The sequence below is a fragment of the Pteropus vampyrus genome, unplaced genomic scaffold (assembly GCF_000151845.1).
Source record: "Pteropus vampyrus isolate Shadow unplaced genomic scaffold, Pvam_2.0 Scaffold311, whole genome shotgun sequence".
Classification (NCBI taxonomy): domain Eukaryota; kingdom Metazoa; phylum Chordata; class Mammalia; order Chiroptera; family Pteropodidae; genus Pteropus; species Pteropus vampyrus.
This window is the reverse complement of record NW_011889092.1, coordinates 983,169-1,005,788: the sequence shown is the minus strand read 5'-3', so window position 1 is coordinate 1,005,788 and position 22,620 is coordinate 983,169. Positions and strand designations below refer to the sequence as shown.

Genomic DNA, 22,620 nt, shown 5'->3' with positions numbered 1-22,620 from the left:
TGAGGGGCTTTTCCGGGCTCTGAGTTGGGCTAGAGTGACCAGGGCTCACTCCAGGGCCAGAGTGACTGACTAATGGTAGGAACTTACTCCCCTTCTGAGAGTATCTCCTGGGTTCCTGGAATAGGGTAGGGGCAGGGAAGGTGGGGGCCACAATGCCTCCCAGCCGGTTGAACTCCTTTGGACAAGCTGTAGTGGAAGAGCCCCAAGAGTCTGGTTCTAGCCTCAGCTGACTCCCTGCTGCCCTAGGAGTTGCAAGGCACTTTCCTCTCTGGGCCTCAGTGCCCATATATAAAATAGGAAGGAATGGTCCCTTCTCTAGCACCTTCCTTCAAGGGGGGATTAAATATGAACATTCTAAATTTGCTGTGCACATTCATTATACTGATACTTGCTTTCATCCATCCACTAATTCACAAATATAACCTGAGCTCCTACTGTGGGCTGGGCTCTGTTCTAGGCATAGATACTGACATCTGTGAGCTCTGAAGAGGAGGGAGCACCTCTGCCTTATTCCAGCAGCATCCATGCCTACAACAGGTCAGATTAATAGGTTAGTGGGAGCTGATAACATCTTAAGCTTCCCTGAGCCTTTGGTGGTCTGAATAGAATTTCTGGCACCCTGGTAATTGAGGAAGATGGCCTCTTTTAGCTGCAAGGGGCTTTGAGAGCCTCCAGGGTTATATCTACAGCTCAGACAGGCCCTGCCCCCTTCTCCCTGCCTCTTAGCTCCCTGGGGCTCAGGCCTGACGCTGGCCTGGCCTTTCCCAGGGTGCCTGGCCCATAGCCCAGTGAGTCATCTTCCGCTCTAGAGGCAGAACACCCCATCTCAACCCGATGACACACACACACAAATGTAGCCCCCCCCCACACTTGTGCCTGGGTCTGAGTGAGGGAGGAGGGAACACGAGGGGCTGGAAACAGACACTGGATAACTTCCGTTCCCACGATCCCTCACCCCAGCCTCTCTGCAGGCTGGAGAACTGGGTCTCCACCAGTTCTGCAGGGGAAAAGAGCCCTCCTTTGCAGAGCACCTACTCTGCAGTAGGTAGGCGTTCACCCTCATTTTCCAGGTGAGGAAACTGAGATTAAAGGGAAGGAATATTTACAATAGATAGAAGGTAGTGGGACTGGTCCCAGACCACATGGGCTCGATTTTCCGTGCAGTGTGCTACGATGAGCAAAGTTAAAACATTTTGAATGAAATAATTTTTAGTGATGGGAGGGGAGGGATCTGGCAGCTGACCTCATCCATAGGTTCTGAGCTAGGGCTGGGACCATGGGCCCGACCACTACTGTGGGCAGAAGTGTGTGCAGGGTTGGGTGGGTACATTTCCTGGGAGCTAGGGTTGCCAGACAGCAAATCCTACCCTAGGGCTTTATCACATTGCCAATGGTAGCCTTCCCTCCCCCAAATGTGGGGCAGCTTGCCCCCTCAGGCTCAGATGTGGGACAAGATCTGTGTTTCGGTTTCTCTGCATGTAAGATGGAATTGATAGTAGCAGCCTCTTGGGCTCTGGAGAAGAGTATATGCAGAGCTTACCGGCTCATCAGGAGATATTTTTTACATCTGTTGAGAGTCTGTCTATCCACTTACCCCCACCTCCTGCTTTCTGCCATTAACCATGATGTTAAGAAACTTCTTCCCAGGCTGGAACGTCCAGCTGTATCTTCTTGAAAATGAAGAGGGGGCAGGGCAGAGGAGAAGAAAAAGGGAAAAAACCCACAAGTAAAAAGAGGAGTTAAATTCAAACCACATGTGGGCCTCTGCTGCCACCCGTGGGGCATCTAGTGGAAGTGCAGTTTCTGGAGCCCTAACTTCCTCACTAAAGCCAGAAGGCTGGATCCTGGCGCCAGCGGACAATTAGAAAGAAAGGTCAGGCTGTCCATCCCCCATCTCTGGGCATGACCTCACTTTCCCACCTCCCTCAGGAAGCCTGAGGAAATTTTAGAGTCCACTTCTACCCTCCTATCCCACTTGTTTACATAGGGGGAACATGAATCCCAGAGTGGGGAGCAACTTGGCTAAAGGCACAGAGCAAGCCCGTCAATCAACAGCCATATATTGTTCACCTCCTGTAGGTTAGAGACACAGCTGTGAACACAGAGAGACCAGGTCTCTGCCTTTATGGACCTTATTGTGGGGTGGGGATGGAGAGGCAGACAGAGACCCTCCTCCTATTTCCATCTCTCTGTTACCAGTCATCGGTGAAGAGAGTGCAGCCCACCACCACCTAATTCTGAAGTTGGCTTGACTCCTCATTTATGTGCCCTGTGCCCTGGTAAAGTCACTCAGGCCTCTCTGATATGCTTATTAGTTGGGGTCAAATTCTAGTTTTGCCACATCAGACTTCATAATCTCAGGCAAGTTGCTTCACTTCTTGGAACCTTTGTTTACACATCTGTAAAATGGTGACAATAGTAATATAGTAACTCAGAGGATCGGTGTGAGGATTAAATGAGATAACACGTGAAAAACAGCACTTCACTAAACATGAGCTAGCAGTAAAAGTAAGTGCCCACTAAGGGTATGGGGAGTGCACGTCATTCCTGGAGGCCCAGGAGGGAGTCAGGAGTGCAGTGCGTAGTGTCTCTTCTGTACTGGGAGGTGGCCAGCACAGGTCATCAGCCAGAAGTTGGGCCTGAGCCCCAACACAGTAAGTGAAAGCTGCCCCATTGATCTGCCTTTCAGCCATCAGGGACAGTTTCTGGAAGGGTGGTGAGATTTTCTAGTGCTACTAAGGTTGGGGTCCCAGCTGGACCCCTCTGGACCAGTAGATGAAATCTGAATCTGTGCATCATCCCCTTGCCTCACTTCTCCCGTGAAGACATTAAGGACCCAAGGTTCTTATCTCAGCACTGCCATTCACTGGCTACATGACTTCTTCACCTCACTGAGCCTGTTCCTCAGCTAGGTAGTTCTCACTTGGAGTCTTTCATGCAATCAGATAGTGGGTCAACTCCTCACTTATGTGCTCTGTGACCCTGGTGAAGTCACTCAGGCTTCTCTGATATGCTCATTACTTGTCAAATTCCAGTTTTGCCATGTCAGACTTTATAACCTTAGGCAAACTGCTTCACTTCTTGGAACCTTTGTTTACTCAGCTGTAAAATGGGGATAATAGTAATATAACTCAGAGAATTGGTGTGAGGATTAAAGTGGCTGGGCTGGAATCACCTTGAAGGCATCCTCACTGACAAATCTGTGCTGTCAGCTGGAATACCTTACACATGGCCTCTGCATGTGGCCTGGGCTTCCTTACAATATGACAGCTGGGTTTCAAGAATGAGTGACCCAAGAGAGCAAGATATGTGGCATTTGCATGGCCTAGCTCTGGATGTTACATAGTATCCCTTCCACTGTCCTCTGTTGGCTGAGGCAGTCACAAAGCTCCACCGAGTTTCAAGGAGAGGGGACATAAGCCTCATCACTCTATGGAAAGAACGTCAGTACCTCATTGTCAGAAGAGTATGTGGGAATGGAAAATATTGTGGTAGCTATCTGAGAAATGCAGTCTGTGACACCTCCCTAGGATGATTATGAGGATAAATGAGACAGTGGTGTAAAGTGCTTAGCCTGTGCCTGGCACCTAGTAAGTGCTCAGTATACAACAACTATAGCTACTTTATCAAAGTGGCCTCTTCACTTTCCAACTCTGTCACAGAACCACATGTACCATCACCACAGAGGGGCTGTGCAGTAGACTGCTGACAGGGAAATACACAGACACATGGACGAGTCCACACATATGGGACACACATCATGTCACTCATAGTCCCACCTCCAGGTGCACACAGAGCTCCACCTACGCAGGGCAGTAGCCCTGTGGCAGGAAGAACTTGAGGTTCCTTAGGCCCTTAATCTCCCCTTTCCATTTCCGAAATGCATTCCCCAGAATTCTGGGGCTCACTTAGAGCAGCCAGTTCCGAGGGAGCCCTGTGGCTTGGACGGTGCCCTTGGAGTTGCCTATGAGGCCTAGGAACTCTGTGGAGCCTCTAGAGGTGCCTTCTTCCAGACAGGAGGGTCCACCTGGGAAGGGAGGGGGAAGGAAAGGACAAAGGGAGGGGTCTCAGAAAGGAATAAATGGAGAGACTAAGGCTCCAAGAGAAGTGACTTGCTCAAGGTCATGGCGCCAGTGAGCGATAGAGCCAGGATTCGAGCCCAGGCTATCTAGCTCCAGTGTCTGCTCTGTTAATCTCTATCCAAGAAGTCCCACTTTGGGACCTTTCATGTCACTGAGGAACCTGAGGACCTGAGGAGGGCAGCCGCCATCAGTGAGATGGGGAGCCGATTAGCTTGGAAGCATCCAGTGCTGCTCCATGCCCATGGACAGCGGTGGGGTCAGGAATGTCAGACAGCTATTAGCCAGTGCTCAGTTCCCAGGGAAGAGGATCCTCCTTGATCCCAGCATTGCTTGTGGATGGCATTTTTGTTTTCCACCAAAACCATCCTGGGTCAGGAGAACCTATTCATGTCACTGTCTCAATACAAATGAGACTGGAGAAAGGCAACTCAGGCAACCATTGTGCCAAGGGAGGCAGGGCAGGCTGAGCCGAGTGCACGAGGCAGAGGGGAGGTGGAGAGGGGCTCTCCTTCCAGGAGGTGTGGTGAGTTTAAGAACATGGGGCCTGGAGGCAGCCACTGGGCTCCACTCTTTACCAGTTAGGTGACCTCCTTGAGCCTCAAATGGGAGAACAACAATAACAACCCTTGATAGAGGGCTGCTGTGGGATTAAAGGAGCCAGGGCTTGGAAAGCAATGGTGGGTACCTGGCATCTGACAAGTATTCAAACAGCATTAATGATGGTGAAGATTCTGAAATTATGGAGTTTCCAGTGTTCCAGTTTGGGCAGCTCTGGAGCTCAGATGCTATCTTGGAATATATTTATATAGAGCCATACAGGTGTGAAAGGCTGGAGACCCCAGAACCTGCATCTCTCCTTCATAACCTTCATTGCACTTGTCTTTTCCTTTTCCTACGTAGATTGCTGTGCCCAGAAAGGCTTAGTCCTTTTTTCTTACCTTTAGTTCCCACCAGAGTACTTGGTACTGAGTATATACTCAATAAATTTTGTTGAACTAATCAACAAATGAATAAAATAAAAAATCAATGGATTATTCATCCATTGAACCATGTATCTGTGCATCCATTCATGTAGTCATTTGTCATTCTATTTATCATTTTGTTCATCCATCCATTTATTACTTATTAGTCCATCGTTTCATTTATTCAGCCATTCATTATCTATCCATATGTCCTTTCTCATCACTGGCCCCCCCAAATTGGTTCAGCACCAACTGTAGAACCAAGTGGCCCCAAGTTGGTAGTGCTCAGATGCAAGAGGTTTCGGTGGGGCTTAGAGTGGGAGTATGTCCAGAAGCAGTCAAAGTATTGGACTTCTGTCAGAGATGAGAAAGTTACCAGCAGATAGGGAGGGTTAGGGGTTCCCCAGGGCTGGCAGAAGGGTGGTCCTACCAGTTATGGTGCCAAACCTGGCTCTCTTGGGTGTAGAGTGGGGCGGTGGCTTTGTGGAACAGAGACCTTTTGCCCCTCCCTGCCTCTTGCCTTCCGCTGACTAAGGAGGGGGGAGGAGGATCTGTTGGTTAGGGGTTGGTGTATGTATTGTGGTGGGGTGTGGGGTATGGAGAAGAGGGCTGGACAGACCTTTACCAACCACCTCGTACACTTATAAAAACTATTCTGAGCAAGACCCGCTCCAAACAACTGCAGAGACACAAAAGAAAAAGAGAAATCAATGCCTGAAACGGGAGATGAGAGGAGCAATAGAACCAGACCCGCATAGGGTGTCCCTGGTCCCTACCCCAGCTGACCTCACCTTGATGGGCTCTGATGCCTGTGATGTGGAGGCAATCTCTGGACACCCTGATTCAGCAGCTATGTGCTCCTGTTCTCTCAGCTTCCTTTCATTCCTCAGCCAGCCCCTTTGTTACCATGACAACAGTTTTGAATCTAATTATCCATCCTTAATGTAGCAGCAGCAGCAAGCAATGCCTTTGGCATCAATCCCTGTCCCCTTCTCCAGGCTGGACACCCACATTCCTGTGGATCTCTTGACCTCAAGACCTTGTTCAAACCCTGCTTCCTCGAGGAAGCCCTCCCTGAATATCCCCTACCACCCAGCAAGCAGAGGTGACTCCCTCTGCTGAGTCCTATGAGTATTGTCCGGGAGCTCCTATATGATGGCCAGGATGGATTCAGCAGGTCCAGTCCTGCTGGAGCTAATGAGAGGATGGATACACCTCACTAACAAATCCAAGCTATACACTGCCACCTAACGACTCACAAAATGAGGCTCCAGGTCATATAGCTGGAGAGAGGGTCAGATGAGGAAGGTGTTCAGAAAGAATGCCAAATATGGGTTAAGTAGCCACAGTGATCAAGCAATGGACCAGAGGTGGGGTCTTCAGACCACCAGCTCTTGTGCTAGTGTGGATTATCTTTGGGACCTGACTATTTGGACTGGACCATGGTGTATGTCTATCCTCCTTGCTCAAATCATCACTCAGTCAACTAGCCTGGCTGTCCCAATCTCTCCCCTAATATGCCCAGCCCTGAGAGGAGAGGGAAGAGGAATAGGCCCCACCCCAGGGAAGCCCACAGTCTATCCCACTGGAAGGATAAGAAGCAAAAGGACTCACTGGATTTCTTGGTCCAAATTGGAGGCGGAGGAGGACTTGGGGCCCTCCTGGAGGACCTTCAATCCCACCTCGCATGGCAACAAGGTGCTTGACAAAGACCTGCTCCCTGGGACGGGACGTGGTGGCCAGGCAGGCTTTAGGCCTTGAAGGCTCCATGCTGCCAGTGCACAGATTGCTGGGCCCCAGAATTTCAGATCAATAGGGCTGTGGTGGTAGAGGGACCTGAGAATTTGCATTTCTAATACATTCCCAGGAGGCATTGAAGCTCTCTGTCCAGGGACTACACTTTGAGAAACACTACAGAGAAGGACCAGAAGGAAGGTTCGTGCAGAGCACACGTTCATGCCTTCATTAATTCTTTCATTCAGCAAACTGACTCAGGAGTTATTGTGGTCCATGCCCTTATGGGACCCAGGGGTGACAAATGTGTTCACCCAGTTTATGTAACACAGACACTATCATGTGTCAGGCTCTGCCCCCAAGTGCAGCCTCTGGGAGCATCCCTGCCTCTTGTCTGTGTGATGCTCACTGCTTTGGAGCCTGCTGCTGGGTGGTGGTCATATCAGTTTTCTCTGGGAATTTTCTGTGCCTGTTTTCATTGTTGGCTACTTGAGGGTTGTCTGTTGGGGAGTTAAAATTTTAGTGTTGGATATTTCGGACTCTGAGCTGGCAAGTGCTGCCAGGGCCTGTGTCCTGCCTTCTCAGGAGAAGATGAGGAATGATTCCCTTGGATGGAGCTGGGAGACGGGGGCAGCTCACCTAGTTGAGGGCTGAACAGGGGTAGGAGGGACAGTGGGGCAGAGCAGGATTGGAGGCTGAAAGGGCTATCAGGAGGGGTTGATCCTGTGCCATGAGGATACTGGGGAAGGATCATGAGCAAGAAACTGTAAGCTGGTTTGGTGTGTGAGGAGAAGGGAAGAGGATGAGTTATTGGGGGTTTATTAGCCAGCATCTATGTACAGAGAGCTGTGGCTTACAAAAGGGACATGGACCCTGCCCTCAGGGAACCTACAGTCTCCTGGGAGGAGATGGGAGTCAATCTAACAATTGCTCAAATGTGTAATTACAAACTATGGTACCTGGTTAAGAAAAACAGAATCTTTGAGGGCACAAAGCAGGTACACCTGACTTAACCTCTGGATTAGGAAGGGCTTCCCCCACGAGGTGACATTTGCACTAAAGCTAGTCTTAAAAGAAAAAAAAGCACGCTCAAGAGAAAAAGGCATGGACCAATGCACGGAGGCAGGAGAGAGCCTGGTCTGTTTCTAGAAGTTAAAACAGAAATGGCTATAGTGTATCAAACAAAAGGGAGAGAGGGGTGGATGGATGAAACCAGTTTAGGTGATGGAGTGAGGAGGTCTCCACTGTGAAGGAAACTCAGGGGAAAGCAGATTTGGGGGAGGGAGTCAGTTGAGGGTTTGGTGTGTATGGGAGCCCTCAGTACACTAGCGAAGCATGAAGTCAGCCAGAGTTGAGCCACAACAGAAGGACCCCCAAGTCAGCTGCAGGGTGCATCGGCGCCCCCTGGTGGGGGTGGGAGCTGGTACAAAACAAAGCTCACCACCCGCCTTCCTGGTTAACCGGGTCTGTGGTTATAAATTCTGGCATCACTTGGGACTTGAGGAACGGGGGTGCGGGGTGGGGTTGTGGTTATAAATGCCTGAAGCCCTCCCCCCACGGGAGGGGGATGGAGAGGGATAGGACTGTCTCAAGTACAGGACACAGGTCAGCTGGGTAGGGTGGAAGTAGGCATGATTCAGGTTGAGCCCTTTCCCTAGTAGCCTCCTCCATCAGGCCCAAGTGCTCCCCCTGGGAGGACAGTGTCAGTTTCCAGGGATGTGTTTGTGTGTGCATCCCTAAATATGTGTGCTTGTTTGTGCCTAGTTATAGTTGTGTAAACACGGAAGCACATGCCATTGTGTGCTGTCTGGGTCAGGTTCATGCGTGTCAGGGTTCAGGTCTGTACAGGATTATGTTGACGTGTATGCACTTGGCCGTGACCCACGCGTGGATACAAATCCGTGTATGTGGGCCTATTCTGTGTAGGTTTGTGCATACTCCTGTGTGTACCTCTGTGGGTACAGGTGTGGACAAAAAGTGCCAAGTGTACTCGCTTTTGTCCACGGAGGTGGGCCGCCTTCTGTTCTTAGAAGGGATGGGTCCGCGAGAGGACGCCTCTGTGTGGGGGAGCTGAGGGGGCGAGGTTGAGCCGCCCTTCGCGCGTGGGGGTAGACGGGGCCTCGCGGAGGGGGCGGGGCCTCCCCGCCACGCCTCCCCGCCACGCCTCCCCAGCCCCCCTTCCGCTGGCGGCGCAGAGCGCGCCGGCTCGCGGGTCGCGTTAGCTGAGCGGAGAAGGTAACAGCGCCGCCGCCAGCCAGGTCATAGCGATCAGATTGACACTGAAATTGACGCTGCGACCGCCGCCGCGGCAGGGCTGAGTCCTCGGAGGAAGCAACAGTGGGTGGAAGGGAGGGGGCCCGGCCACCCCCGCTGCCCCTGAGCCCCCGCCCCGGCGGCGGGCCGGCCGTATGCTGCAGATGGTAAAGACCCTGGCCCAGTTCACCATCGCGCTGGAAGACATGCGTGATCTGGGCCCGGCTGCCGCCTCCGGGGAGCCCACCGGCGCTGACGCTGAGGAACCTGGGGCGTCCCAGGTACGGGGAGGGAGAGGGACAGCCAGGGACCTGGGCCAAGGACTAGAACTCAGCCGACCCGGGACTAGGGCTAGCATGGGCAGATGCTGGAGTGCAGGACCCAGAACTCTGATCTGGCATACCAGCTGCCTGGCCATGGGGCTGGGGGCTCAGTGATAAGTGATGGGGACAGGGAGAACTGAGGGCGTGTAAGGAGCCCTAGCAGGGGTGGTATGGCTGACAGGGCACTGAGGTTTGGTGCCACCAGGATACCAGCTTAGGATGACAGAAGGGCTGGTAAACTCGGATAGTGTAGGAGGCCTGCACCCTGAGACCCAGCCTTGGCAAGGCCTAGTAGCACTTAGAACTTGATGTTGGTCATCGTGGAGTAAGACGTTGTCACCAGGGGTATCCTGAGTCCACAGGCTCAGGAAGGGGAGGTTTTTTCAGACTCCTTCTCAGGCCTTTGGCAGTCCTCAGGTGTATGTATGTGCTGGGGGAGGGGGAAATTGCAAGGGGTGAGCCAATTTTGCTGGCCCCCTGCCATCCTCTCCCTGCCACTGGACCCTCTGGGCCCTGGAGGAATCACGCTGTGGTGGCAACAGTGGTGTCCCCATTCCTGGCTCAGTATGTGATTCCCTGCGGGGGATGGGGAGGTTTCCAGTGGCTGTTTCCATGGCTTTGTGTGTCTGGGCCTAGATTGTTAAACTCAGGTTCCAGTGGGGGTTGTGGTTCTGTCTTCCTCCCTGTGCTGTGTTTTGTGTCTCTCTCTCCTGCCTCAAATCTCTGGGCTGAAGGCCGTGGTCCTCAGCTGGGTGACTTGGCTGCATTTTTTTGTCTCTTTGCAGGATGTCTGGCCTTTATGGCTTCTTTCTATGTACATGTGTCTCTGTCTTCATACTCTGTATATTGGGGTCTTGAGATTTGGGTCATGATATCCCAATCATACCCGTACCTGGCGAGGCTCCCGCCTCTGTCTTTCTGCTGTATCTTTTCAGCCCACACCTTCCCCTCCTACTTTTAGTGTCCCATGTAGTAAAGGACTGGGGATATGGCTATTGAAGGATGAGGGGCTCTGGAAGGAGACTGGGCCTGCAGAGCTGTCCCGCCCAGAACAGGTGGGCCTGCTGATCTACTTGACAGCTGCATTGCCCATCCGCTGCTTCCCCTGGGCCCCCCGCCCCCACATACATTCACACCCGTGTCTGGGCACGTGTGGAAGGGTGCTCATGCAGCAACAGGGAGCTGGCCTTGTTTTTTATGCCTCTACCTGACAGCTGAGTGACAGCCTGCTGTGCTTTTAAGCAGGGAGGAGGCTGGGAAAGGCAGGCGGTGCAGAGTCAGCCTCCCTGCGTGAGTTACTCTGGCCCTCTGGGCTGTGAGGCCCAGCACCAGCCCTGCCTCCCTTAGGAGGCCTCTCTGCCCATAACCCTCACTGCTGAGCCTGGCAGGGCTGGGCCAGGGGAGTGGGTGGGGGAGGGTGTCTTTACCACCCAGGGCTGAGCCCATCCTGGTCATACTCTCAAGGAGCTCCCTGTCCAGCAGGGATAGGAATAGAGATAAACAGCCTTGCTGAGGTGGAAGAAGAGTGGACCTCACAAACCCATTGTGTATGTGTGGAGAGCACTGCTCTGCTTCCTGCCTCCTTTCCTTCACAGTACTAGGAAGAAGGTACCATTAGTTCCATTTCGTAGAGAAAAATGTGGAAGCCCAGGTGGTTAGATGACCACCCAGGGTCTCACAGCTGGTAAAGTCTGAGCTGGGGACCCCATGACCCACAGCTGGCTGATCAGTTTGGGTAAAATCTCTGGGTGCTGGGAGCCCTAAGACTTAGCATGAGGTGGCTGAAGAGACTCTGGTCCTGGCTCTACAGGACCTGGCTCTGTCTGTGTTATCTTGAGCAAGTCATGTCTCCTCTCTGACATGTGAAGTGGAGATGACAGCACCAGTGTCATGGAGTTATGAGTGTGAGGCTGAAACGAGGCCATGTCTGTGAAGTGCTGAGATGTCCCTGGAGGACAAGGGGGGTTGGGTATCTGGGCCTTTCCTTGGGAGGCCCTTCTGGCCCTTGATGCTCTCCCAAACTCTTCATCCTAGGATGGGGCCAGCTCACGCTACCACCTACTGGAAGCTGCCCTGTTTTTTTTTTTTTAAGACCTTAGAAGCACTGAGAATAGATGATCTGTCTGGAGCTGGGTCTCTGAGGCAGGGTCCAGTGCCTTCTCACCCATCAGAGCACAGGGCTAGAGGGGGTGTCATTCACACCCCCCATCCCTGAGTTCCTAGCATAGGAGCTCACTTTTCTGAGTGTGTTTTATTATAAGACAGGTTTGGGAACAGACCTGACCCCTGAGTTCCTGGGTCAGAGGCTGGGGGACATGAGGTGGGCATACCACAAGCAGAGGGGTGAGCAGTGGCTGGATCATGCAGGCTGGACAGGCCTGGGGCTTGGGTCCATTCAGCAGACTTAGACCCTGGGTACAACAGTGACCAAGGCAGCCCCACTGGTGAGTCCCTACCCTGAGGGGCTTCTAGGGATGGAGACTGGAGGGATGCCACAGACATGGACACCCATGTTGGCATTGCCATGTACACTCAGATCAGCAAGGCTTGATGGCTGGAGCCTGAGGCAGGGTCCAGACAGATGCTCTGAACCAGCTGAGGCCTGAGAGGGAGAGTGGAGAGGATAGAATAAGCCCCAGAGATCTGGGGCCCAGAGGAGTTAGTGGCCTTGCTCAGGTCCACTCCAGGAGAGCTGAAGAGGAGTCTCTACCTAGGAAGAGAAGCTATTGGGACTGGTGCCATCTGGGAAGGCTTCTTGGAGGAGTGGGCCAGAAACATAGGGATTGGTAGCAAGGGGCAGTCGTCAGTCCTAGGGAGTTGAACACAGAGTAGGCATCCCCAGCTTGGCTTCTAGCAAAGTCTTCCCACAGAACAGGGTCTTTCCTGACAGGGATGCGCACCCTGTCTCTGTGGGTATGGGTGCAGAATCTGAGTGACCCCTTAGGGACTCCATAATAGAGGTCATTGGTACTTGGTTCATTTCCCATTCTTTAAAATAGGAAGAGTAATAATACCTACCTCACAGGTTGTCAAAAGGATGAGATAATATATAATACTTAGAACAGTGCCTGGCATGGAGTAGGGCTCAGTGAACCTCTTTAAATGCGAGAACTGGGATCCAGCTTTGTCTGAGAGTATTTGAACTCTGCCCCTACCTGGCTGTGTGACCTTTGACACCACCTTTACTTCTCCGGGCCACCTCGTCTTCCTATGGCAAGAGGTGACAGTTTTCACTCTCAGGGATGTTGTGAAGCCCAACCAGGTAGGGTCTGGCCCCATGGCCCTAACCTTGAAGGTAGGGTTTTCAGAGTTGGCAGCTGGTGTAGGGGATGGCCCAGAGGCATCTTCTTTTGCAAATATGAGACATTATTGATTTCTTGAGTCCTTTTCAGTAGCCCAGCGAGGGAGCCAAGAAGTAAACAGGAGATCTCCAGATCTGTGACACAACAGCCATGGGGAGTGGGGTGGAGGATCTAGGGGGCTGTCTGGGAAGGTGGGGAGATGCAAGGGAGGGCACTCCCTGCAGGGGGAGCACTTGAGCAGAGACCTGACACAATGGAGATCCAGGGTATCTTTGGGGAACAGCCAGCAGCCCTGGATGGTAGGAGGGTTGGCATTTAAGGCCAAGGCGAGGGTGTGAATGGGCTCTCTGCACCTGCGTTCACTGCTCACCCTTCTGTCTCCCCAGGACATGCGGAAACACGTGACCATGACCCTGCTGGACACGGAGCAGTCATATGTGGAGTCACTGCGTACTCTGATGCAGGTGAGGCTCACAGCTGGTCCAGGCCCCTGAGAGCAGCCATTCTGAGTCTAGGAAGCTATCAGACATGTGGGAACAAACCCACATGTGAACAGGGAGCCAAAGTCACAGAGAAGAGAGGAGTGATCCTGTCCCCTCCATGGCAGAAAAGAATACAGAGGAGCCTTAATGAGGCCAGACCAGGCCACCCCAGAGCAGGTGTCCCCTGCCCCCGCCCCCCAACTGTTCTTCCAACTCCCCAAGCAGCCCTGGGTCTGTGCTTAGATCGTGAAGCCCCTCTGGTGTACTCCTCTCCATTTTATTCGTGGACTAGGAAAATATTTGATAAATGGAATGAAATGTTGATCTGCATGACAGGCCCTATTCCAGGGGCAGGGAACACAGGGATGAAGAGAGACAGACCCCTGCCACAGTAGCTCTCAGTCCTGTTGGAGACATAGCGGAGTATATAGGCATTCTTGAAGCATTGAGAAAGTACCTGTGAATCAAGGGGGGTCAGTAAATTTTCCCCAGAGGAGGTGCTGGTTTCCTCCTAACTTGTCTTCTCAGCAGCAGGAACAGCATGTGCAAAGTCCAGTAAGGAGAGACCTGGCACATTTGGTGGATAATGTGGCCAGGACAGAGCACAAGGGGTTGGTCCTATAGTGATGCTGGGGGGTTTGGACTCTGTCAAGGGCCCTGAGGAGTCAGTGCAGGGCTTTGAGCTGAGGTGGAATGTAGCCTGACTCATGCTTTGCAAAGTCTATTGACTGCTAGGACGGCAGGTAGCAGAAAAGGAGGCCAAGGCCACTGAGGTCAGGTGAGGGGAGGGAGGCCAAGACCAAGGTAGAGGCTGTAGGGAGGGAGAAGTTGAAGATAGACATTTAGGAGATGGACTAGTCAGGCCAGGCATGGTAACTGGTTGGCTGTGGGGGATGAGGTGGGGTTAGCTCAGGATGATACCTGGCCTCCTAGCCTAGGTGACTGAGGCACTAGAGGAACCCCACCTAGAAAAGGTGGGGCAAGATAGCGAGTTTCAGTTCAGATGTGTAGGTCTGGGAAAGCCCAGGAGCCAGGATGCCCAAGCGGGTCTGGGAGCCCAAGATGGAGAGCGTGGATCTGAACTGAAGTGGGGGCCTGGCAGTCACAGTTGAAGACAAGTTTGCTCAAGTGACCTGGGCACAGTGAGAGCAAAGGGTAGAAGACAAGCCCTAGAAACATCCACAGTATTCATTTATTCACTCCACAAGTCCACCGCAGAGCACCTTCTTTATGCCAGACAGTGTACTCTGGGGATTTCAGCATGAGTGATAGGGTCCTACCTCCAGGAGCTCACAGTCTGACAGTAACCAGTCAGACAGACCATACGTAAGGACAAATGATGACATAAAAGTACCCAGAGAGTATCTACTTAACAACAGAATATTGTTCAGCCTTAAAAAGGAAGGGAATTCTGACACATACTATGACATAGATGAACTTTGTGAACATTATGCTAAATGAAATAAGTTAGTCACAAAAGGACAAATACTGTATGATTCCACTTACATGAGGTACCTAGAGCCAAAATTCATAGAGACAAAGTACGATGATGGTTGCCAGGGGATGGGAGAGGGGAATGGGGAGTTAGTGTTTAATGGGTACATAGTTGTAGTTGGCAAAGATGAAAAACTCTGGAGATGGATGGTGGCGATGGTTCGACAACAATGTGCATGCACTTAATGTGAGTATGCTGACCCATACACTTAAAAATGATTAAAATGGCATATTTTCCCACAAAAAAATTATATTGCTTATATATGTTTTTTAAGAAAACCAAAACAATAATTCGTAAAGGTCTGTGCACCCCGGTATTCATGGCAGCACAATTTACAATAGCCAAGATATGGAAGCAACCTAAATGCCCATCAATGGACAATTGGATAAAGAAATTATGGTTCATATATACAATGGAATATTACTCAGCCATTAAAAAAAAAAAGAAATCCTACCATTTGCAACAACATGAATAGACCTAGAGGTTCTTATGCTGAGTGAAATAAGTCAGACAGAGAAAGATAAATACCATATGATTTCACTGATATGCAGAATCTAAGAAACAAAAAGAACAAACTAATCAAAAACAGACTCACAAATATAGTGGACAATTTGGTGACGGACAGAGGGGAGGAGGGTTGAGGGGCTGGGGAATGGGGTGAAGGGTTAAAGAAGTACAAATTAGTAGTTGATAGATGGTCACAGGGATGGGGAGCACAGCATAGGGAATGCAGTTAGCATTAATACGTTGGCTAAGTGGAGGGCCAGGGGAGGGAGGAGCAATTGGGATCATTTTATGAAATATATAGATGTCTAACCAATGTACTGTATACTTGAAACTAATTAAAATAAGTAAATTAATTTTTAAAAAAGTGCACAGAGAGCTTGAGAACACAGGCGGCCTGCCTGGGGCCTGGGGCCAAGGAGGGCTTCTCTGAGGGCTTTTCTGGGGTGTTTAGCTGAGACCTGAAGGGTGAGTAGGAGTCAAACAGAGGGAGAGGCCAGAGGAAATCATTCCAGGTGGAGGGTGCAGCAGGAACAAAATCTGGGAACCTGGAGGAAACCTGGAGCAGTTAGGGATGGAGAAGTAGCTGGTGTGGCTGCTGGACAAGGAGTTGGTCTTTATTGTAAGCACAGGGAAGTTATAGGAGGGACACAACCAGAATTCCATCTTTAAGAGATGCCTTTGGCTGCCAGGCAGGAATGGATGTGCGGGGATCTAGGGGAGTTCTGTGTTGTCCCTTAGGTAGGAGTCAAGGCATAGGAGTGACAGTCCTGGGTTTGAGTTACTTGCCTCCCTGCTGGGTGATTCTAACCTAGTCACCTCCCCTCTCTGAGGAGCCTCAGTGTTTTTTGTTTTGTTTTGTTTTGTTTTTGTCTGCAGAATGTAACTAACCATACCCCTCTCCCAGTGTGAAGATTAAAAGATAATGAGGCTGCCCGTGCCTTGTTCACAGACAGGAGGCAGGCAGGGCCTGGGCATGTCAGTCTACCTTCGAATCTCTTGGCTGCACACACAGAGGCTTGTAGGACCTGTGGGTAGAAGAGCTAAGGGAGGATCATGCTAAGGAAGCCAAAAGGAGAACGTCGGGTGGAGAGGGGTGGAATGGACTGAAGAGTGTCAGCTGAACCCAAGGATTGTAACTTGAGGGAGCCTTGGTGTGTCCAAAGGACTGAGGACTGGCCCAGGGGTCAAGATCATAGCTTCTGTGTTCAATTATGGTGCTACCTCTTGACCAGCTGTGTGACCTGGAGCAAGTTACATAACCAGTCTCTGCCTCAGTTTCCTTGTCTATAGATTGTGAATAATAGTAGTACCTGCTTCAAACACAGATTACAAGAGAGAAGCCTGTATAATTTGGCATATTGCCTCAATTCTGCATGTGTACACACATGCATATGTGAATGTGTGTATTTAATCCTTGTATTAACCTTATGAGATAGAAATTACAATCTCCTTCTTTCAATGAGGAAATGAAAGCTCAGAGAGGTTAAGAAACTTGCCCAGGGTCATCCATCTATTAAGTGGTGTCCTAGTCCGTTCAGGCTGCTATAACAAAAATACCATAGACTGGATGGCTTAAACAAATAGAAATTTATTTCCCATAGTTCTGGAGGCTGGGAAGTCCAAGGTCAAAGCATTGGCAGATTTGGTGTTTGGTGAGGACCTACTTCCTTGTTCATAGACAGCACTCTTCACTGTGTCCTCACATGGCAGAAGAGCAGAGGGAGCTCCCTGGGGCCTCTTTTATAAGGTCACTAAACCCATTCACAAGGGCTCCACCCTCATGACCTACTCACCTTGCAAAGCCCCAGCTCCAAATAACACCGTATTGAGGATTAGGATTCAACATATGAATTGGGGGGGTGGGGGGTGGGGACACAAACACTTAGTATATAGCCAGTGGTAATGCTAAAACTAACATTTATTGAGCACTTAATACATATACTTTATGTAAGCTAATTCATAAGAAACCTCACTATAACCCCCATTTCACAGATGGTGAAACTGAGATACAGAGAGGTAAAGTAGCTTGTTCGAAGTCACAGAACTACAGTGTGCCATAGCCTAGGTTGAATCCATGTCAGTCTGACTCTAGGGTGCTCCCTCTCACACACTAGTCTACACTGCCTGAAGCATAGGTGGTATTAAAACTGAGACTGGACTCTATGACCCTGGTGTTCCCTCTAAGAAACCACTGCTACCCACATTGATTGGTGTTGTTCCTGAAGGCCGAGAGTTTAAAATGAAGGAAGAAGTTAAATACCAAGGTTAACAACCAGAAGGAGGGGGGCTACACCCTTTCCTCAGTGTCACTCTCACCCTTTGAATCTTCCTTCAAACCCCCAATTTCCAGCTAACCAAACCCCCTCTTCTAGCACTCCTGACCCTTTCTTTTCCCCACAGCACTTAGTACCTTCTAACCTACTATATAATAATTCCATTATTGATGGTGCTTATTTTCTGCCTCCCTCCACTAAATCGTCTGCTCCACAAGCACGGGGACCTTTGTCTGCCCCCTGATGCGGCCCCATGCTTAGAAGGCCGTACACTCAGTAGTTGCTCAGTGAGTATGTGGTGAGTGAATGCAAGTATTGGCTCCTAGCTGATTCCGTATCGGGTTCTCGGTCACGGTTTATTCTTTCCTCCCACTGTATGCCTGCTTCTGTGTGGGGCGCCGAGACCTGGAGATGAGTGATTTAGCTCCTCCTCGTGGGGATAAGGCACTGGCTCAGACTGGCCAATGTGTGTATGAGACCCTGCCTACCTGTCTCCTCACCATAGTCCCCTAGCCTTTTCAGAATCCCCAACCAGATGAGAGAATCTTATCGAACTTTACTTTCTGTAGCATGTCTTAAAAAACAAACAACATTTTAAAAATGTTTAATATAAATTTTATTACAACGCTGCATAAACTTTTTCCAACACTCTCCTTTCTTTGGCCTGTAGTTACAGTTTGGACCAGTAGAGGGCAGCCTCTCCATGAGCACACTAGCCACTGAGCACAGGGCTATTCGTGCTCAGGAAACACCATTGAATGCAGATTTGAGGTGAAAAATAGTTTCAGTCACAAACTGACTAGCAGATCTGAAAACGGTTAAAACAGTGTTCAAATAGTGTCACCAAAAGCCTCCAGTAACTTCCCATAAAGCCTACCACACCCTTATTTTCCCCACAGCAGTTATTAGCTTTTGACTTATCTTATGATTTCCACAAGTAGTCTCTTCTAGACATGTTCTTTACATTTTAACATCTCTGAAATCAGGGTTTATCCTATAATTGAATATATATCATCATTTAACTGGCAGCAGTTTTTTTCTTAAAGATAAATGAAAATAACGATCCATCTTAGGTTTAATGAAATGTGGTTTATTTTAATTTTATTTTGTGTACTTTAGCCAACTAGATTGTCAGCTCTTTTAGGGCAGGGATTTTGGTCTTTCTTGTTCACTGTTGTCATCTAGTTCTTGAACGGTGCCTAGTATACATAGTAAGTGCTCGATAAAACATTGCTGACTTAGTGTATGTGGATCTTCCAGGGAGCCCAGTCTTCCTGCTTTCCTCTCACTCTAAGCTCTGTTTTTTCATGTGTCCAACAAACCTTTCTTGAGCCCACTTACACACACACATCTTATGCAGGCCCTGGGCTGCATGGGGATAGAGCTTTCCATCTCCCTCCTAGAGTTCTGAGTCTAATGAGGGAGAAGGAAGCAGGACCACTAGGCTACAGATCCGGGTGACTTCATGTGCACCAGTGGGTTGGGGTGCCATCTCTCTGAGGGGATCTGCACTGACCCCATGGGTCCCCCCAGGGCTACATGCAACCGCTGAAGCAGCCAGAGAACTCCTTGCTGTGTGATCCGTCTCTAGTAGATGAGATTTTTGACCAGATCCCAGAGCTCCTGGAGCACCACGAGCAATTCCTGGAGCAGGTCCGGCACTGCGTGCAGACCTGGCACGCCCAGCAGAAGGTGGGAGACCTGCTCATCCAGTCGGTGAGTGGCCCTCCTGCCCATAGCTACAGCCCTGACAAGCTTGGGCCCCTCCTGAAAGGGGCTGGCTGCTGCCATGAACCCCATACCTCACCTCACCCCACTCTGCCTGGACACTGACTCTGATCCCTGTTTAACCCTAGAACTTGACCAGACACTGACACTTGTCTCAAACCCCGGGTTGACCTTAACCTAGACACTGCCCAACCTCAGAGCTTGGCTGGATGCTGGTGTGGATCCTAATCCCAATCAGACACTGACCTGATCTTGGACCCAACTCCAGTTACCGGCAATGACTTACCCTAGTCCTGACCCTGAGCTGGTGCTGAGGCTGACCCAGCCCTCAAAGGGATGCTGGTACTGACCTCATCCCCTACCCAGCTAGCTCTTTTCTCTATCAGGTATTTTAATAAGAATAGCTAAATATCTGGCATTTATTATATGATAAGTAGGCATTAGTCTAAATACATTATATATATCAACAACTCTAGGAGGAAGGTGCGATTCTTACCCTGAGTTTAAAGTTGATGACTCTGTGGCATAGAGAAATAAAATAGCCTGGTCAAAGTCACAGTCAGTAAGTGGTGGAAGATCCAACCCCCACGAACCTGGTTCCAGCACCCATGCTCTACCCTACCCTGTGCATCCTTTCACCACAGGTGAGCCCTCCACTTTTGATCTGATCCTATGGGATTGGGACCTAAAAGGGATTGGCTTCAAAACTCAAAAAGAACTGCAAAAGCAAAACTAATAAACATTTAATTAAATGTTTGTAAAACATAGCATGCCATTTTTTAATTGTTAAATTTAGTATTCATTTATGATAATTTAATTACATTTGAAAACATTTAAGTTACATTTTGTTATTTTTGCCAGAATTCCCGAGAATGCATGATGGCAACTGGTAAATTATAGCCAAATGCAAACTAAACGGTTACTCGGAGCCAAATAGTTTCAAAAAGCAAAATTGTAAAACTCCTTTAAAAAATGTACTAGCAAAAAAAAAAAAAAAAATCTTATCTATTTTTATGGGATGTGGGTGTGTTTTCATGTGTTTGTAATGATATGGATGGGCCTTGGGCCTCAGAAGGTCTTAGAAGCCTCCTGCTGGCCTGGAAACTGATGCGACGAGAACCTTGGCCTGGTGGTGACGGGACCCCAGCTTGAGTGCGAACATCTCTAGCCCATCACCATCCTCAGTGTCACTCAGATCTTAATGCTGACCATGGGCTGTAACAGAAGCCCTGACCCCCAGGAAGGGGTCAGCATAGGATGCTCTGTCCCAGGATGGGGGCAGTTGGTTGAGGCTGTCTTCCTCCCAGAGCTGCTTCAGCTTCTGTTCTGCAGCACCCCTGGGGGATCAGGAGCGGGAAGATAATTGGCATCTTAGAGGCACAGGAGTTTGGAGGCCCAAATGAGGATCAGAAACACTACCACAAGTCACTTCATCCATGGTGCAGCTGAGACAGGAACCAAGGTGTCCCAAACCCTAGCCAGGGCTTTTGACCAAGAACCTCTACATTTAGCCCAGTCATCAGCTGCCCAGCAGGTATTAGCCATAAGCTCTGTGCCCTGTCCTAAGTGGGGCTTGACTGGGCAGAATAGGGGCGCCTATCCCCTTGGAGAGGGAATACTTGTCCTGGAGATTAAGGGAGGCTAGAGGCTAAGTATAGTTCTAGGCTAAGTCTAGCCCAGAGGGTGGGTGAGATTTAGATGGGAGAAGGGCATTCTGGGTGGAGGGAATTACATGAGCAGAGGCCAAGTGGTTGGATTGAGTCTGTATCACTCAGGACCTGCCTGGCTGGACTTGGTGTGGTTGGAGACCAGGGGGTGGAAATACCCTTTTGGAAATGAGAGAACCTGGTCTGAGCTCACATCCAGGCACATGTATGTACATGAACACACACATAAAAAATGCACGTGTGTTTATATCTGTGCACACACATATCTAATCACAGTCACACATACAACATATGACACAGGAGCACATGCCTGATCTCTCAGAGACTATCATTTCTAGTTGGAGGGAAAGGATATTGGCTTGTGAATCAGAGGAAACCAGGGCAGAATGAGGTGGGATAAGGGATACCTTGAGGATCTCCAACCTGTCTCTTCACCCACAGTTCTCTAAGGATGTCCTGGTCAATATCTATTCTGCCTATATTGATAACTTTCTCAACGCAAAGGATGCCGTGCGTGTGGCTAAGGAGGCGAGGCCTGCTTTTCTCAAGTTCCTGGAGGTACTGTAGGCCAGGGCAGGGGGACGGAGGCCACCCTTACCTTGGGCCAGTTTTGGGGACCCTGGGGCTCCCAGCCTGAGACTGATCCCTGGACATTCCCTTCTTTGCATGTCATTTCTCACATGGCTGCCCATCTGCCCTGTTTTTGGATTTCAGCAAAGCATGCGTGAGAACAAGGAGAAGCAGGCATTATCTGACCTCATGATCAAGCCCGTGCAGCGGATCCCACGCTATGAGCTTCTTGTGAAGGTGAGCAAGGGGCTGGGTGGGCAGGCAGGTAAGGCCCAGGGGCCTGTGGGGATGCAGAGGGCTCTGAGGCTGGGTCCCCAGTGGTCAAGTAGGAAAGGAAGTCCTCTCTGGCATCTGCCCATAGTCCTTCCTGCTCCAGAGTTAGTGTGGGGCCCCAGGGCCTGGGAAGGGCAGCTAAGCAGGCATATCTGGCCCCTATTTCCACCCCAGGACCTCCTGAAGCACACGCCTGAGGACCACCCGGACCACCCTCTCCTGCTAGACGCACAACGGAACATTAAGGAGGTGGCTGAACGCATCAACAAGGGTGTGCGGAGCGCTGAGGAGGCAGAGCGGCACGCCCGAGTACTGCAGGAGATTGAGGCTCACATTGAGGGCATGGAAGATGTGCGTGAAGCCCCATTCCACCCAGCCCCATCCACACCTGTGTCCATCTGTGGAGACCTGGAATTTTGGTCGTGTCCACATCCACAGTGGTGTCCACAGTGTTTGTCTACAAGCATCTTCACCTTTCTCTGTCCATAACCGTGTCCTTTTCCACATCTGTCCCATGTGTCACATATGTCCCATGTGTCACATATGTCCCATGGCCAGACAGCATCAGGAGGGTGGATGGGATGTTGCTTCCACCAGCCTGGCCTATGGAGTGGAGCCAAGGGGTCACCAGGGTCTGGGGAGGGGATAGGGATTAATAATTAGCCTTCAAGACGCCTTGTCTTTCTGCTGCACAGCTCCAGGCCCCTATGCGGCGGTTCCTGAGGCAGGAGATGGTCATCGAAGTGGTAAGAAGTGTCCAGTTGTATGCCCGTTTTTCCCCACCACCCTCTGACTTTGTTCACGCTTCTACTCATACCTGCTGCCCATGGCTCCCTGCTCTTCCACTCCAACAGGAGCCCTGGGTGGAGTCCCAACTCTGCCTCTGCCTCTGGGCAGCTGGGAGAGAGCCCTCACCCTTCCCTGGGCCTGACTGTCCCCTTGGGCCCTGTGGGCAAGGAGGCCTGTGGG

At 50.5% G+C, this 22,620-nt stretch overlaps 1 protein-coding gene across 2 annotated transcripts in view; it reads left to right on the top strand.

The window, feature by feature from the left end:
• ARHGEF17 (Rho guanine nucleotide exchange factor 17) overlaps window positions 1-22,620 on the top strand; it is a 54,809-nt gene that overhangs the window by 23,669 nt on the left and 8,520 nt on the right. The window contains exons 2-7 of one of the 2 annotated variants that reach the window (XM_011377394.2): window positions 13,043-13,120; window positions 18,947-19,129; window positions 21,250-21,366; window positions 21,523-21,615; window positions 21,826-22,002; window positions 22,347-22,397. In XM_011377394.2, coding sequence (XP_011375696.1) covers window positions 13,043-13,120; window positions 18,947-19,129; window positions 21,250-21,366; window positions 21,523-21,615; window positions 21,826-22,002; window positions 22,347-22,397 — 699 coding nt within the window. The remainder of the gene's footprint in view (window positions 1-13,042; window positions 13,121-18,946; window positions 19,130-21,249; window positions 21,367-21,522; window positions 21,616-21,825; window positions 22,003-22,346; window positions 22,398-22,620) is intronic. The other variant, XM_011377395.2, reaches the window with a different exon arrangement.